The 15,632-nt window shown below is 44.1% G+C and overlaps 1 protein-coding gene across 1 annotated transcript in view; it reads left to right on the top strand.

Moving 5' to 3' along the window:
* The window catches only part of PRRC2B (proline rich coiled-coil 2B), a gene marked incomplete in the record, with an annotated part of 197,601 nt that overhangs the window by 89,713 nt on the left and 92,256 nt on the right, over nt 1–15,632 (top strand). Inside the window, 1 exon segment of the mRNA XM_077477969.1 lies at nt 6,454–6,781. Within this exon segment, the coding sequence (XP_077334095.1) occupies nt 6,454–6,781 (328 nt within the window).

Genomic DNA, 15,632 nt, shown 5'->3' with positions numbered 1-15,632 from the left:
GCTCCTCCCCGCATCAGATAACCCCCTGGGAGAAGCGTGTGCTCCTGAGTCCAGCATTTGGCATCCATAGAGGCTGAATGCAGGGCTTGGGCACCGCCCCAATCATTGGATTTGATTGACAACAGCAGCAGCCAATGGCTGCGCTGCTGTCAATCTATCCAATCAAGAGCTGAGAACCCCTGGCAGAGAGAGTGCGTTCCGTGGGTCAAGTTCCAGGGCTCGGTTAAGTAAAACAGGCCAGGGGTGGGCTGGGGGGTGGTCACTGGCAGGTGTTTTTTCACCTTAATGCATAGGATGCATTAAGGCGGGATTCCACCCTAAAGTGGAACCTCCTCTGATCGGATCCCTCCCCCCCTCCGGTGTCACAATTGACACCTTTCAGGGGGGAGGGGGGTGGAGATACCTGTTAAAGACAGGTATTTTCACCCACTTCCGGGCATAGACTCCCGTGGGAGTCTACGCCATTTCCTGCCCTGCCGCGCTGTCTGCTGGGACACACACGGGTCCCAGTGACAGCGCGGAGATTTCCTATTGCGCGGCGCAGCTCGCGCATGCGCAGTAGGGAACCGGGAAGTGAAGCCGATTCGCTTCACTTCCTGATTCCCTCACCTAGAATGGTGACTACAGCAGCCAAGAGCCGAGCGATCGATCGGCCTCGGCTGCCGGCATCGCTGGAACCCGGGACAGGTGAGTGTCCATTTATTAAAAGTCAGCAGCTGTAGTATTTATAGCTGCTGGCTTTTAATATTTTTTTTTTTTTTTTTGGTGGAATCCTCTTTAAGGTGAAAAAACAGGAGAATTTACAACCCCTTTAAGCAATGATAAATTAAGTTTCTCTAATCTTTCTTCATAGCTGAGCTTCTCCATGCCTCTTATCAGTTTGGTTGCCCTTCTCTGCACACACTCCAGTTCCTCCATATTGTCTTTGAGAACTGGTGCCCAAAACTGAACTGCATATTTCAGATGAGTTCTTGCTAATGATTTGTACAGGGACAAAATCTCTCTCTGGAGTCCATACCTCTATTAATACAAGAAAGGACTTTGGTCGCTTTGGAAACCGCAGCTTGGCATTGCATGCTATTATTGAGCTTATGTTCTACCAAAACCCCCAGTTGTACTCTCCCCTAGTATCATGCATATTCTTAGCCCCCAACCCATAAATTCACATTTATCAACAGTAAACCTCATCTGTCACATCGTTTCCCAATTGAACAGTGCATTGAGGTTGGCTTGTAAGTTGGAGACATCCTGTAAGGATGTTATTCCACTGCATAGCTTGGTGTTCGGCCCTTCGGGTCTGGTATGGATTTTGAAGGAAACCTTTTCAACAGCACATGGAACAACATGCAGCAGATAAAATGGCATTGGTAGCACATGGACTTACAGTGAGTACCCCCTTTTTCTACCTTCCCTCCTGGAATAGCAGATCCCTCTGACCCTGAACATGGAGAACCCACTCTGCAAGACATCCTTACTAAGGTATAATGCAAATTAGACATGACATGCAAAAAGCAAGAGGACCACTGCTTTGGAGGGTAGGGCGAGTTCCATAGAGGAAGAGCTGCCTCCATTTTTGCACAATGTTCAATTGACTGCTGCTAAAACGACAGAAATGGCAGCCAGAGTGGAAGACATGGAAAACAGGCTGAGACGGTAATATCCGCATAGTTGGCATGCCTGAAAATGCTGAAGGAAAGAACTCTTGACTTCATTGAAACTTGGCTAGTTGACACATTTGGTAAAAATAACCTTACTCCTTTTTTCTCTGTGGAAAGAGCTCACAGGGTGCCTTCTCGTCCACCGCCAAGGGGCAATGATGGACCTTTCCTGCTGAAACTCCTACACTATAAAGCTAGAGATGTTATCCTTTGCATGGCTAGACAAAAAGCTAATCTGGAAATACAGGGCACCAAAGTATCCATATATCCGGACTTCTCAGCAGCAGTCCAAAAGCAGAGGGCTAGATTTACTGAAGTGAAGAAAGGCCTGCAAGCAATATCAGTGATGTATTCCATGCTTTACCCGACCAAACTACGTGTAGTAGCAGATGGTTCTGTACACATTTTTGAAAACCTGGCTATGGCTGCCAATTGGCTTGATGGTCATGAGCGGCTGCTGGAGATGATGGCCCAAGCTAGAATCATGCGTTAACCTGCATACATATATTCTGTTTGCTCACCTTGCTATCTATGGAGTGCAATAAGGGAAAACTTTGGATTTACTGGTTTATTACATTTCTTACCAACAACTTGTGTACTTGGCTTCACAGCACTTCCTAGCCCTCGCTTGTCCCCTCTCACATAGCCCCGCTGGGCACAATTGGAAGGCTTTCCAATAGGAACTTCCATTTTCTTGGTTTGGAGACTGTTTAGTTCTTTTTTTGTTGCTTTTAAGTCCTGGTTGGGTGAGCTCTACCTCTGCAGATCGTTTTCCTACACTACTCTACCGTATGACTCTGTGCTCCAGAGTAAGACTGATGTCAGCCACATGCAGTGCCTCCAGCACACGTGCCATCATGGTAAACTGCTTGACCGGACCTCCAGGTCCCCGGCCACAGACTAGGCCCACATTGTTCTGGGAATTTTTCAAATATGTCCTTTTTTTTTATTTTTATTTTAAACAGGTAGATGCAATCCTCTCCTGGAACGTTAGAGGCTTCCATGGTCCTAAAAGAGGACTGCAGTATAAACTTTTCTCTCACACCAGGCTTCCGCTGTTATTTGCTTATAGAAGACTCCTCTCACTAGTGACCCTACCAATATACTTCATATGTCTAAATACTCTGTACAATAACACTCTGTGCACACCAGATACTCTGGGGGGGGGGGGGGTTAGTATATTTTCCAGGACTGCCTCATTCACTAAACTTGATGCCCAGATAGACTCTGAGGGCAGATTTATTTTTCTGTTGGAAATGTGGGAATCTCATGCTAGCGTTTGTGCCCACACCTTTTTATGTTGGTAGTGCTACAATGTTTCTCTCTGTATTTGGCAAGGCATCCCCAGCTCCCAATGTATGTCTTAGGTGACTTTAACCATGCACTGGATACCTCACTTGATGTACACAAGGAATACTGCCTGCAGGGCCCCAGAACAATTACTGCCTTAGCTAAATTTATAGCCGAACTTGGCTTGATGGATCTATGGAGATGTAAGTTTCCTCTCGAGGCCCAATTCTCCTGCCATTCATTGACCCACTCTATGCTATCACATATAGAATTTGCTCTGGGGACTATCCTAACTTTCTGTTCTTACCCTGTGGTGACATATCTGGTCAGGGGCCTATCTGACCATTCCCCAGTGCAATTTATATTTTCCAAAAGGTTAAGGCTACCTATCCACTGGAAGTTGAACCCATTCTGGCTTCATCTATTTGCTGATACTGAACACATGCAGATTCAGATTAGAAATTTTTAGTTGATAAGCCTTCAGACACATCTGGTGTGGTCTGGAATACCCTGAAGGCTTTCATTAGTGTTATGTGCATTAAAGAGATTGCCACGATTAAGAGTAGACAATGGGTCAAGGATGCCAGTCTAGCTAGAGCTGAAGAAACATTCCTGCAAGCCCCTACACCTGACCATGAGAGACAGTATATAGAGGAACAGAAACTTTACCATACTATACATCAACATGCTGATAAGGGTTTCTTTACCTCTCAAACATATTTTGAAGAGGGCGAGAAAACTGGGTATGTACTGTCTATGATGCCCTGGTCCCAACAACCTTCCCAGGTCATATACAGATTAGCAAGATTGCCCACTCGAGTGGTTAGACACTCCTTCCATACTGAAGGGTTTTGTACCTTTATTCAGGGTATATACTCCTCAAAGATGTCTTACTCTGCAGCTAAGTTGCAAAACTTCTTGGATAGCATTCAACTCCCGCAGCTCCAGGGGGAAAGATAAAAAAAAAATGAAACTCTCCTCTCAGCCTTGAGGAGCTACAACTCGAACTGGCCATATTTCTGAATTCTAAGGCCCCAGGAAACAATGGCTTACCAATTGAGTTATATAAAAATTTTGGAGGAATACTCCTACCGGAGTTATTCCATACGCTTGCCGATGCTCATTCTCTAAATAGATTCTTTGCCAAATTCTATGTATGAAGCAGTAGTGGTGGTCCTTTTGAAATCGGGGAAAAATCCTGATAAAACTGAATCCTAGAGACCCATCTCCCTGCTGAATGCGGATTTAAAATTGCTGACAAGTCATAGCCTTGAGACTCAAAGGTGGTGACTAAACTTGTGCACCCAGATCAATCTGGATTCATACCTGATCGATCTATGGCAAGCAAGCTTTATCGCCTTTTATCTGAATGTGTAACTACTAACTGACAACTGGGGTCAGAGAGCTATCCTCTCGCTCAATGCCACTAAGGCATTTAGTAGTGTTGAGTGTAATTACTTTTGGCGGGTGTTGGAAAAATTCAACCTGGGGGAGATAATCATTTCATGGATCAAACTATTATAAAGCACCGAAAGCATGTATTGAAATTAACACCTTATTACCATTCATAGAGCCACTGGCTGCAGCCATTAGAGGGAATGCAGACATGTGGGTTTAAACTAGAAGACAAATTGGCACTATACGCAGACGATGTGCTCCTCTTTCTGGGCGACACATCTGCCTCACTGATGAACCTTATGGAATTCATAGATTTGGGACCTTCTCTGGATTCAAAATAAACTGGGACAAATCTACATCATTACATTTTGGATTCTCTTGTGGCACCCCTACCACGGATAGTAGAACAAATTAAGGTGGTATAAACCTTTTGGTACCTGGGCATAGTTATAAACCCTAACTTTGATCTCTATATCAAATGCAATATAAACCCAAATGTCAGGAGAAAACAGCTAGCTGGATTAACCACATCCGGGCCTATTCTGGCACCTCTCTGCTACATGTAAAAATCATAATATTTTTGCTAGAAAATTACTCGGAACCCCAAAACATTATATATGTGTTTTTAGCAGACACTCTAGGGAATAAAATGGCGGTCATTGCAACTTTTTATCTTCCACAGTATTTGCGAAATCCTTTTTCAAACACTTTTTTTTTTTTTTTTTTTTTTTTTTTTAGGAAAACAGTTTGAATAAAAAAAAAAGTAAAGTTAGCCCATTTTTTTTGTATAATGTGAAAGATGTTATGCCGAGTAAATAGATACCTAACATGTCACACTTTAAAATTGTGCACACTCATGGAAAGGTGCCAAATTTCGGTACTTAATCTCCATAGGCGATGCTTTGAAATTTTTTACAGGTTATCAGTTTAGAGTTAGAGGAGGTCTAGGGCTAGAATTATTGCTCTAGCCCACGCAGCGATACCTCACGTGTGGTTTGAATGGCATTTACGTATATGTGGGCTTGGCTTGCGTGTGTATTTGCTTCTGAGTGTGAGCTACTGGGGACAGGGGCGTTTTTGTTGTTGGTTTTTTTTTTTTGGTTGTTTTTTTACATTTAATTCTTTTTTCATCACTTTAATTCCTATTACAAGGCATGCTAAACATCCCATGTAATAGGAATCTATAATGACAGGTCTTCTTTATGGAGAGATGCATGGTCAATAAGACACCACATCTGTCCTCCAGGCTGTAAAGCATAGGATCTGGGAAAAAAATTCTACGGTCTCATGCTGACAGCCGCGATCGTGGCTTTGTTTACAGTGCAGGGTCCGGGCGTGACGTCATAACGTCGTGCCCCGGGCCTCCGACCATAGAGATGACTGGTGACCACCTGGTCGCTGGAAATCTCTATGCTCGTCATCTGGCGGCGGGCAATTCTTTCTTCTACAGGCCCCCGATGGCATGGGAGAGCCCGGATGACAGCCGGGGGGGGGGGGGGGGGAGAGAATGTAGCTGCAGGCATCATCATTCGGATACCCCCCCCCCCCCCCCCAACAAAGTAGAGCATGTAATTTTACTATACATCCTGCAGTTTCGGCACCAAAATTTCCATTAGGTGCATCTCTAGCTGAGACGTCAGTTTTTCTGTAAGGGCACCAAAAACAATGGTTCTCTGTGCTCTGTCCATACCATAACATGCAGATTTTATCTGTGCAGGATTCTGCAAGGTGTATGCGTTAGTTTTTTTTCTTTCCTGTGCAAAAAAAAAAAAAGACACAACATCAACATTAGTGTGAATAGGACACATAACTAACAGGCATGAAAGGTGATTTCAACGTGCATAAAAACCTAAATCCGTAGTTAATATGGCAATATTAAGGGACAGGGGTAATATCTATATGGTTTACAGTGACTGCAAAATAATAATGTAGCCGGTTTCTTTTTTTTTTTTTTTTTTCCTCCTTGAGAAATTGCTGGTTCCCCCGGATGTGAGCAATGACAAATTAGATACTTCTTAGTGTTTCCTTTTTAAAAAGCAGTGTTGACTTTGTGAGCTTGTCTGTTTACACCCCTGTATGTGTGTTTTTTTTTAATTTTTTTTATTAGAAGCCTGCACCTTCTGCGCTACTGCGACAACCATCTGTGGAGGAGAAGGAAGAGAAGGTACCTCCTAGGCAGAAGTTTGTACAGTCTGAGATCTCTGAGGCAGTTGAGCGCGCTCGCAAGAGACGTGAGGAGGAAGAACGCCGGGCTCGAGAAGAAAGGCTTGCTGCCTGCGCAGCGAAACTTAAACAGCTGGATCAGAAGACAAAGCAAGCTTCAAAATCTGGGAGTGAGACCCCAAGGCGGTTGGAAAACAAGGAGAATGAAGATCCCAGGTCTCCTATCTCAGACCGGAGCAGCGCTCAGGAAAGTTCGCAGAATTTCCGAAGAGGTACGACTGCATGTGAAGACTGCTTGAGATCAGTAGAAACCACCTATTCACGGGGACAGGATGTCAGTCGGGGTGGTATATGTTTGAGTGCCCTTCCTCCTCTTCCCGCTTTATATACTGGCCTTCAGTATTACGATTTCTTCCCCCCTCCACATAATGCTGCATTTCATCAATATGCTTTATAATATGTTTTTCAGTTGTCTCTTTGCATTTAATTACATTTTAAGTTGAATCCACCCACACTTAAAACGTAACTCCAGACAATCCACTAAATTAAAATAGTCATGAACAAGGTTTTGAATAGTTTTAACCTTCCAAAAGATTTGCAGAGCTGATCAGCCAGTCTTTTGTTCCCATATACTCTTTTGTGCAGTCAGACAGGTCAGTGACATTGCTTTCATCACTGCCAATAAACACTTCAACTTGTTTACTGACCTGCCCCAGGCCTACTGGTCGGGGGGGGGGGGGGGGGGACCATTGCCACACTGATAAGGTCATCACTTTGCTCTGTCCTCTCCAGCATTTTTCCAATGTAGACTGTTATTAAAAAAAAATTTATTTTTGTTTGTACTTTGAGGGACACCGGGAAATCTCCCGCTGCAGTATAACCTGAAGGTGAAAGGAGATTAGACCCTGGAAAACTGTAGACCAGACCAGGATAATACCTCCTACTACCAACATACCTCAGTTTTTTTTCTAGTGTACTAGGAGAATGGACAATCTTTTCTTTGATCTCTACAGTGTGGAAGAGTAGCCCAACTTTTGCTAGCTGCATTTTTTTTTTTTTTATTGTCCTCCAGTTTTCTTTTTGTTCACTTTGTCATTAGTGCTTGCCTCTTGAGCTGCTGCTATCTGGCTTGACCATCTTTAGTCTTGAATTTGGAATGTCCAGATCTCACTGGACCTTCCAGGGTTAGCTTGGATGAAATCTTCAGGCGCTCCCCAGATTAAAGGTTAGCTATAGGCTGGTGTTCTGGTCCAATGCCACTGGTATTGCCTCAGAGCTTGTCCTGCCTCTGATACTCACTTTCTGATTAACTCAGGCCAAGAAATGAGAGCTACCGCAAAGGCCTGACACAATTTCCCAAATGTTTCTTCCACGGAAGAAGTGATGATATCCACTGGGAGTGTTGCCTATGTGTGCTTTGTGCACTTTCCTGCCATATGTTGGTGAAAAATTTGCGTGTGGCTGCTGGGCCATGTGCACCTTCCATCTTCCAAGTTTCTGTAGCCCACCACCTGATGCTCACCTGCCATCAGTTCCGTGGGTTTTGTGACTATCTGATGCGTTGCTTCATACCCTGAGCATTAAGTTGCTTTACCGTCACACCGTGTCCGATTCTAGGCATGGGGGGGGGGGGGGGGGGGGGGGCGCGCGCGCGCATCTCCCTGGAACAGGTCCCCTCATCCTACACTCTTAACATATCCAGGACTGCTTACAGTACACATCATGATCATGGTGATGTCTGCTGATTGGCATCCTATTGACTTTTTCTCCTAGAGTCTATCCATTCTTTAGTCCTCTTTAGCTCTGTTGGGTGTGGCTACTTTCTCTGACCTTTTTGGCTGATGGTTTTTACTACAGACACACAAGACTTTGTAGTTAAAATCAACCTGATTAATTAACTGTGCCTTCTCCCTCAGATTGTCTGAACTACCTGCAGCCTTCGTGCCTTTCCGAGTCCTTAGCCACAGACTCTGATCAGAGCTCCTCCAAGTCTTTGCATAATGAGCTTGGCCCTGAAGGGTTGCAGTCCACTGCTGTTACTCCCATGTTGAGAGGCAATTTCAGCTCTTATAAATGCAGTGCACATGACCCTGAAACGAAAGGATCGGCCTGTTGATTCTACCTTTTGTGGTTTACAGTCTCAGGTCCTTTAGCGCCCATGAGACCACAAAGGCTTCCTATGGCACCTACTGTTTCTGCTCTATGCAGAGATTGAAAGCACCCTGACAACGCCCCCCCCCCCAGCACTTACTGGCTTTGTACCCATTTGGGGTATCTTTTTATTTTTTTCAGAAAACTGGTCTACCCTCACTGTCGTTCATTGTCCTACCTTAATGACTGCCACCACTGCTAGAGGATGCACCCAACTGACAAGCGGTAGGAAAGATTTCATTAGAGCTGCTCTCACTAGCGGACCCTGCTCTTCATCCCATCCTGACTGACTTTTACAGAGCCAAACTATGGCTGACTTGTCAAATGCCTTAAAGGGTCTTTCTGCTGCTTTGCTCGATACCCTGCTTGTACAACGCATGCAACAAATTGCTGTAAATTTAAAAGATGTATGGGTTTGTTCTTTTTGTTTTTTTTTGTTTTTTGGGCTAATCATACTTGCCTCAGTGGATGCAGCATCAAACCGAAGCTGCAGCTGTTCTGCTCCTCAATGCTCGGAGTGCTGAGCTGTGGAGGGGGTGGGGAGAGGCATTCTCAGCAGCTCTCAGACTGCCATCAGTCAAGGCAGCTGGCGGATCCATACTTCGGAAGTCGGCATGATGTGCTGCCTCGACTGGTAGTGACGTCAGTGGAGAGCAGACTTCAGACCGCTGTCCACTGAAAAAGGGTCACAGGAGTGCAGAACGAAATGCACTCCTGTGACCCAGAGGAGAAGCCCAGCCTAAAAAGCTCAGGCTGGTCTTCTCCTTTAAGCTTATGTTGACGATTTGCTGAAAGCCTCTTGGCTGATCTCTTGCATCAATCGCCTGTCAGTATAAATGTGAAGGATACTTTGGTTTAACTGCAGTGAAAAATGCACCCAATAAAAACCTAATCCACTTGGCTTTTGAGGAAGGTCTCCACCCTTGAGACCGTTGACGAGAGTGCTACCAGTTAACAGAGCATCCATCTTCCTCCAGCAGAAGCAGCTTAAGGAACATACTTCATCTGTTAAACGTCCCTCTTTTCACAATTCTCACTTTCTCTACTCCACAAATGACAGGAAAAAAGCACCAGACAGCCAACATGTTTAAGAGGCTCCGCACTCCCCCCCTTCACCAGGGCTTTAAAATAAGCTAGGTATTGGGTGGACCCAGAGCAAAGTTGGAAAATTTGATCCATTCCAGGAGGTTAAGCTTTAAAAATGTCTTGGTAGCAGAGCAGAACCTTTTTTAAAGATTTAACCTCCTGGTTTTGATTTGAATTTTTCCAGGATGTTTTCTCTGGGTCCAATTGACGTCTAGTTTACTTTAATCCCAGGCAAAGGAGTGCTGAACCGCTTTGGCTACCTTTTTTAACTTTATTTTGTGGCATTGCCACTTTAATCTCTAGGAGCTTTTGTTTGGTCCCCTTTAGTTGAAATGCATATGACCTCCTCGGCCAACAGTGCCCCTGGACCGACGCAGGAGAGTGATCCCTACACCTGGAGGTGTTCCAGAACCTCTGTCCAGGTAGGGCGTCCCAAATGTAGATCTCCAGATTCATAAACGAAGTGTACATGTTTGTCCCCAGACAGAGCAGACAGAGCGACCCTCCAGCAGAAGCAGTGGCAGCCTCTTGTCTGTTGGCATTCAGATTTAACCGCAGCAATTGGTTAGCCCCTGTTAATGATACCTACCACATAAGGCTGTGTTTTTTCACCTTGAACACTGCATAATCTGATAATAAAATTGGGGCATCTGTCCAAGTGTAGTGTGTGGGGGGGTGGGGGGGGATTTTTTCCCCATGCGCTGCCTTTTGGTAATTGCAGCATTAAATGTATGTCTTAGGGATGTTTTGAAGGACACAGGAGGAAGCCAAGGATAACTTTTTTTTTTTTTTTCTTTTTTTTTTTTATGGGTAAGCATTCTTTGCTGGCCTCTACTGTGATTCAGAATGGTGCGTCCACATAGGGTTAAATATAAACCCATATTCTGCTGGTCTTGCTGAGTGCAACATACAGCTAAGTCCCCTTTTTAATATATTTATGGATACAAAATCCTTATGCTGCATAAACTGTCATGCCTGGACAAAGACGACAACATTGTATACCTAGAAGTGGTTGTAGTGTAGGTTTAGTCAGGGTAAAAAAAAGCAAACAGTTCTGTAAACATTTGATGAAATTTGCAGAATGCAGTTTCACATACCCTTTGAAACTGAGCGTTGCTTCATAAGCTGTCCTTTTGAGGGGGATTGTAATGTAACGGTTTTCACATTTGTGAATCATTTTTTTTTTTTTTTGTTCCCTGTTCTACTTTATTTATCTTTGTTGTGCACCCTATCCTCTGACGGTTTCTCTGTCTGACATTTTAGTTATCCAACAGACCTTTTTGGTTCTTAACATTTCACGAGCAGAGTAATAAAACTGCTCTTGGAAATTACCTGCTACCAAGCATAGAGAGGCACAGAGCACACATCAGCCACCTTAGTACCCTACACTCACATCTTATGTCTGGTTGTTGGCTACCATAACTCAGCATTTTAAAACAAAGTGTGCAAGTGCTTGCTGGTGTGCAGGAAACCCTAGTTGCAACTAAAGCCTTGTATGTCCAAAATAATCTTGACAGAATTGAACTTTTTTTTTTATTTTTTTAAGGTGAAAATTCACACACATAATTTTTGCACTAATCGTGTTCCAATGCTGTGTCACTATTATTATTCAGGATTTATATAGCGCCAACAGTTTGCGCAGAGCTTTACGACATGGGGACAAGACAGCACAGTTACAATACAAATCGATACAGGAGGAATCCGAGGGCCCTGCTCGTTGGCGCTTACAATCTAGAAAGGGGGGGGGGGGGGTCAAGTGGAACAAAAGGTCATAGCTGTGGGGGGATGAGGTGATGGAGAAATTGAAAATATAGTTAGGTGTGGGGACGTTTTTCAGGGATTGTTTAAAAGCTAATAGAGTAGGAGATAATTGGACAGATTGGGGTAGGGATTGGCGAGGCTCTGGAGAAGTCCTGGAGGCGAACATGGGAGGAGGTGATGGAGTTGGAGAGGCAGTAGGCCTTGAGAGGAATGAATAGAACGATTGGGTTGGTATTTAGAAACTAGGCTAGTGATGTAGCTGGGGGACGAGTTGTGGATGGCTTTGTAAGACATTAGTATTTTGAATTTAATTAGTTGGGTGAGTGGAAGCCAGCAGAGAGTGATTGGCAGAAGAGTAGTGGTTACAGAGCGATTGATAAGGTGGATGAGTCTGGTAGCAGCATTTATGATGGCCTGAAGGGGAGATAGACCATGTAGAGGTAATGAGAAGGGAGTTACAGTAGTCGAGGTGAGAGATGACCAGGGAGTGCATCATTGCAACTACAATGAAACCCTCCTTTTGTGCTGTCTTGGAACATGACAAGGCAAACTTTTTGTATGAATGTTTTTTATATTTTTAAAGACTTATAGCGCTTTTCAACCAACTATATTTAAATGTCCCTGCCATGCTGCTCAACTTCTGGACATACCCCCAGCTTTCTGATTGGGCAATGAAATAGTAGCAGCACATGAAGTCCATACTCTGCACTCTCCTGTCAGTGTGATCATGTATTATACTGATCGCACGCTGTAGAGCCGGCTTGACTGGCTGTGGTGTTCTTCACTTTGTCAGTCGTAGTCTTCCTGTGAAGAGGAGGTTGAAAGAGGCTGAATACACATTTACAATTTTAATCTGATTGTATGTATTTTTTTTTTTTCTTTGACAGCAGAGATGCATTAATTTTAATTTTCTTAAATATCTACCTGCAATTTAACTTCCAATAGTTTTAGCCTAATTTCTGGCACATTTATGTTACCGGCCAGGTAGAGCAGGTTATCGTTGGGGAGCTCGTCCATGATCGTTGCTGTGTAAGCTTTAACAAAGCCCTCAAATTTGGAATCAAAATGTGCTTCTCTATTTATAACTGTCAGACTAGTTTTTATAAAATGTTATCCTGTTGTGTTTACACCCTGCTAACTGTATTTATTTGTTTATCATCAAGCTGTGCAATATTATAATTCTGAATAAACTCTTTTTTACTTGAGGCCCAGTTTGCCTTTTGGGTTTTTGTTTAATAAGATCTAGGCAGGTTCCCTTTTTTTTTTTTTATATATCAATGGAGTGTCTGTTGTCATTACACATTGAAGGTGAGCATTTTAGGCCTCATTCGGATGGGTGGAGAGGCTGCGGCATTCATTGGTGCCTAAATGCCATCTCTGGACTCAGCAGCACTCTATGCTATGGATGCATACAAACTGGATGATTAGCTGCTGACAGAAATATAATCTCTGCCCCCTCTCCATTCCCCAAGAGTGTAAAAAATATATAATGGGGGGGGGGGGGGGGGGGAGGGCGGGGTGAGATTTGGGGAGGGCATAAAGTGGTACTTCTCCTTTTAGAATGAAATTCCATATGGACTTTGTTTTTTTTTTTATATAGTCTTTTCCTATTAGTACTACACCTTAGGAACAAAACTATCGGCAGTTTCTTTTAACGTGAAAGCTAATTGCACAGTTGACCTTGCAATCTTTTGTAATATGACGTAGAGTGGCTTTGTGACCAGAAACCAAAAATTTTGTGTAACGCAGATACTAATATTTTTGATCTTTCCCTCCTTAAAAACATGACCTTCTTTGTAAAAAAAAAAAAAAAAAAAATGCACCTTGTTTGCCTTGGCATTCAACTGTAGCCTTGGTGTAATAGAACCGGAGTTCATATTGGTCACAGTATGTTGATACAGATGGTTTGCCAAAGGTTCAGGCTTTTTGACCATGTGGCCAATTCTTGGATAGATCTTAGTCCTTTATTTTTTATTTTTTTTTCTCCGGTAAAGAGCACTTCCAGAACAGCCATTCTGTTTACTCTGTCATACCAGAAAGATTGCTTAAAAGTTAAGTTGTCATATCCTTAAAACAAAGTGTATTACCTTTGCTGCCTAGCATTTTGTAAAAGATCTGCAAAATTACTTTTTGTAATCCACTTTGGTGCTGTCATGTGATTCAGAAGCTGTGTCGGCATGCAGCTGCTGCAGGGAATGGGAGACGGGCAATGGAAGCAGATGGGTAATGTCATGGCTACATGAATTCAGCCCCATTCCACGGACACACAGGAGCCACAGCTTCTGGATCTAAAGCATATGGTGTGAATGGGCCCAAAGACTAGCAGCCCCCAACCCCCTTTCCCCAAGAAAAGTACTTACAACTGCTAAGCTCAGTTGTTTTGAAGTTATTAACTTTGCTTATCTTGCTGAAGCCTCTTCAGCATCCAACACTCTTGAGGTGTCTTAGCAGCCCCTATGTTACTACTGTATCCTCTTGTGACATAGGAGTCCAGTCGATAGGTCAATGCACTCTGCTGTTTTTTTTCTATGTCAGCATCTGACACTCAGCAAATGTTGGAGCAAGATTTTTCAGAAAGACCATCTCCTTAAGGTGGTGGAGTTTTGGTAGCAAGACAGAGCTTGGTCCAATGTAAGGATGCGTATTCCATACCTATGGGATCCCTTTGAAATCTATAAATCCCTGTAGTTACCACTACAGTTATCGCTACTGTTTTTCCTGGTTCTATACAGAGCGATTGCCCTGCTTGGTAACCACAGGGGGTCACCTAATCGAGATGGGTGCCGTTCATAGAATGCCTTGCAACTTTTTTTTTTTTTTTTCCAGTGAATGCAAGGCTTTCTCTGATCGGATGAGGTGGAGAAGCAGGGTGGTGATGTCATGATCCCCATCTAGTCCAATCTGACAACTCTTCGCACTGAGAAATGCATTCTGTAAACGGTGCCTGTGACAAGCAAATGGTATTGACTATGCAGCAGAGGAGATGGGCACAGGATCTCGAACATGGTGGAAATCGCTAGTAGCAGAGACTGCCATGCTGATTTCCTTGCTTCCATACGGACCCCATTGGTATGGCATATGCATACTTATATTGGTCCAAGCTAGACCACTGTAACCATGCAACAAAAACTATAGCTGGAAATCGTCTTTAATCATGTGGGGAACACCTACAAGAGCTCCCAGAATCGGGTTAAATTTTGCCCCCACTTTCTCCCTAGCATGTAGATGGGAATAAATTATTCAGTCAAAGACCTCAATTAAAAGGTCAACGTGCTTCCTCTTTGTCTAGTACTGGGAAGGGAAGCCTTATGCCGATAGTGGCGCGCAGGTCATAACTCAATGTGTTTGAACTGCAAACAATATACCTGGCTATTTCTTTATCATACATCACGGGACACAGAGCAGTTATTTGTGACTATCTGGGTTATACGCTACCTCTTGGTGATTGGACACTGGCAACCAATAGCAAGAAGGTTCCTCCCATATGGGAATTACCTCAGTTTTTCGCCCGTGTCTTCAGGTGATGGTCACGAACGTGAAGCTCTTCAAAATTTCGTCAATTGTGCATCCCAGTGAGGATGTTGTAATCGGATCCATTCGAATGGCACAAAGCTGAAGTAATGGTACTCGAGTCTCGATGCAAGAACGAGGTTTTTCTTGTAATGTGTCCTATTTAGGCGCCGGACCCTTGCATAGTGGTATTCTGGTCATTAAAGCAGTTCTGCACCTTTAAAAAAAATATTAAAAGCCAGCAGCTACAAATATTGCAGCTGCTGACTTTCAATAAATGGACACTTACCTGTCCCAGGGTCCAGCGATGTCAGCGGCAGATGACGAGCGATCGCTCGTCTCTCTGCTGCCCCCGCCGCCATCCTCTGTCAGGGAATCGGGAAGTGAAGCGTTGCGGCTTCACTGCCCAGTTCCCTACTGCGCATGCGCGTCTCTGCTGGTCCCCGCAGTGTCCTTGGAACTGTGTGTTTCCCAGAACACAACGGGGGGGGGGGGGGGGGGGCGCATCTGCGGCGGTCTGTCCTGGAAGTGGGAGCAGATACCAGGATTATCCAGGTAACCGCACCCTCCTCCCCCCTGAAAGGTGCCGATTGTGGCGCCGGAGGGGGGGAGGGA

The sequence above is a fragment of the Lithobates pipiens genome, unplaced genomic scaffold (assembly GCF_037356315.1).
Source record: "Lithobates pipiens isolate NorthernLeopardFrog02 unplaced genomic scaffold, aLitPip1_a1.2 Scaffold_1, whole genome shotgun sequence".
NCBI lineage: Eukaryota > Metazoa > Chordata > Amphibia > Anura > Ranidae > Lithobates > Lithobates pipiens.
Note: the sequence above shows the minus strand (reverse complement) of the source record. Positions and strands in the feature narration are given on the sequence as shown.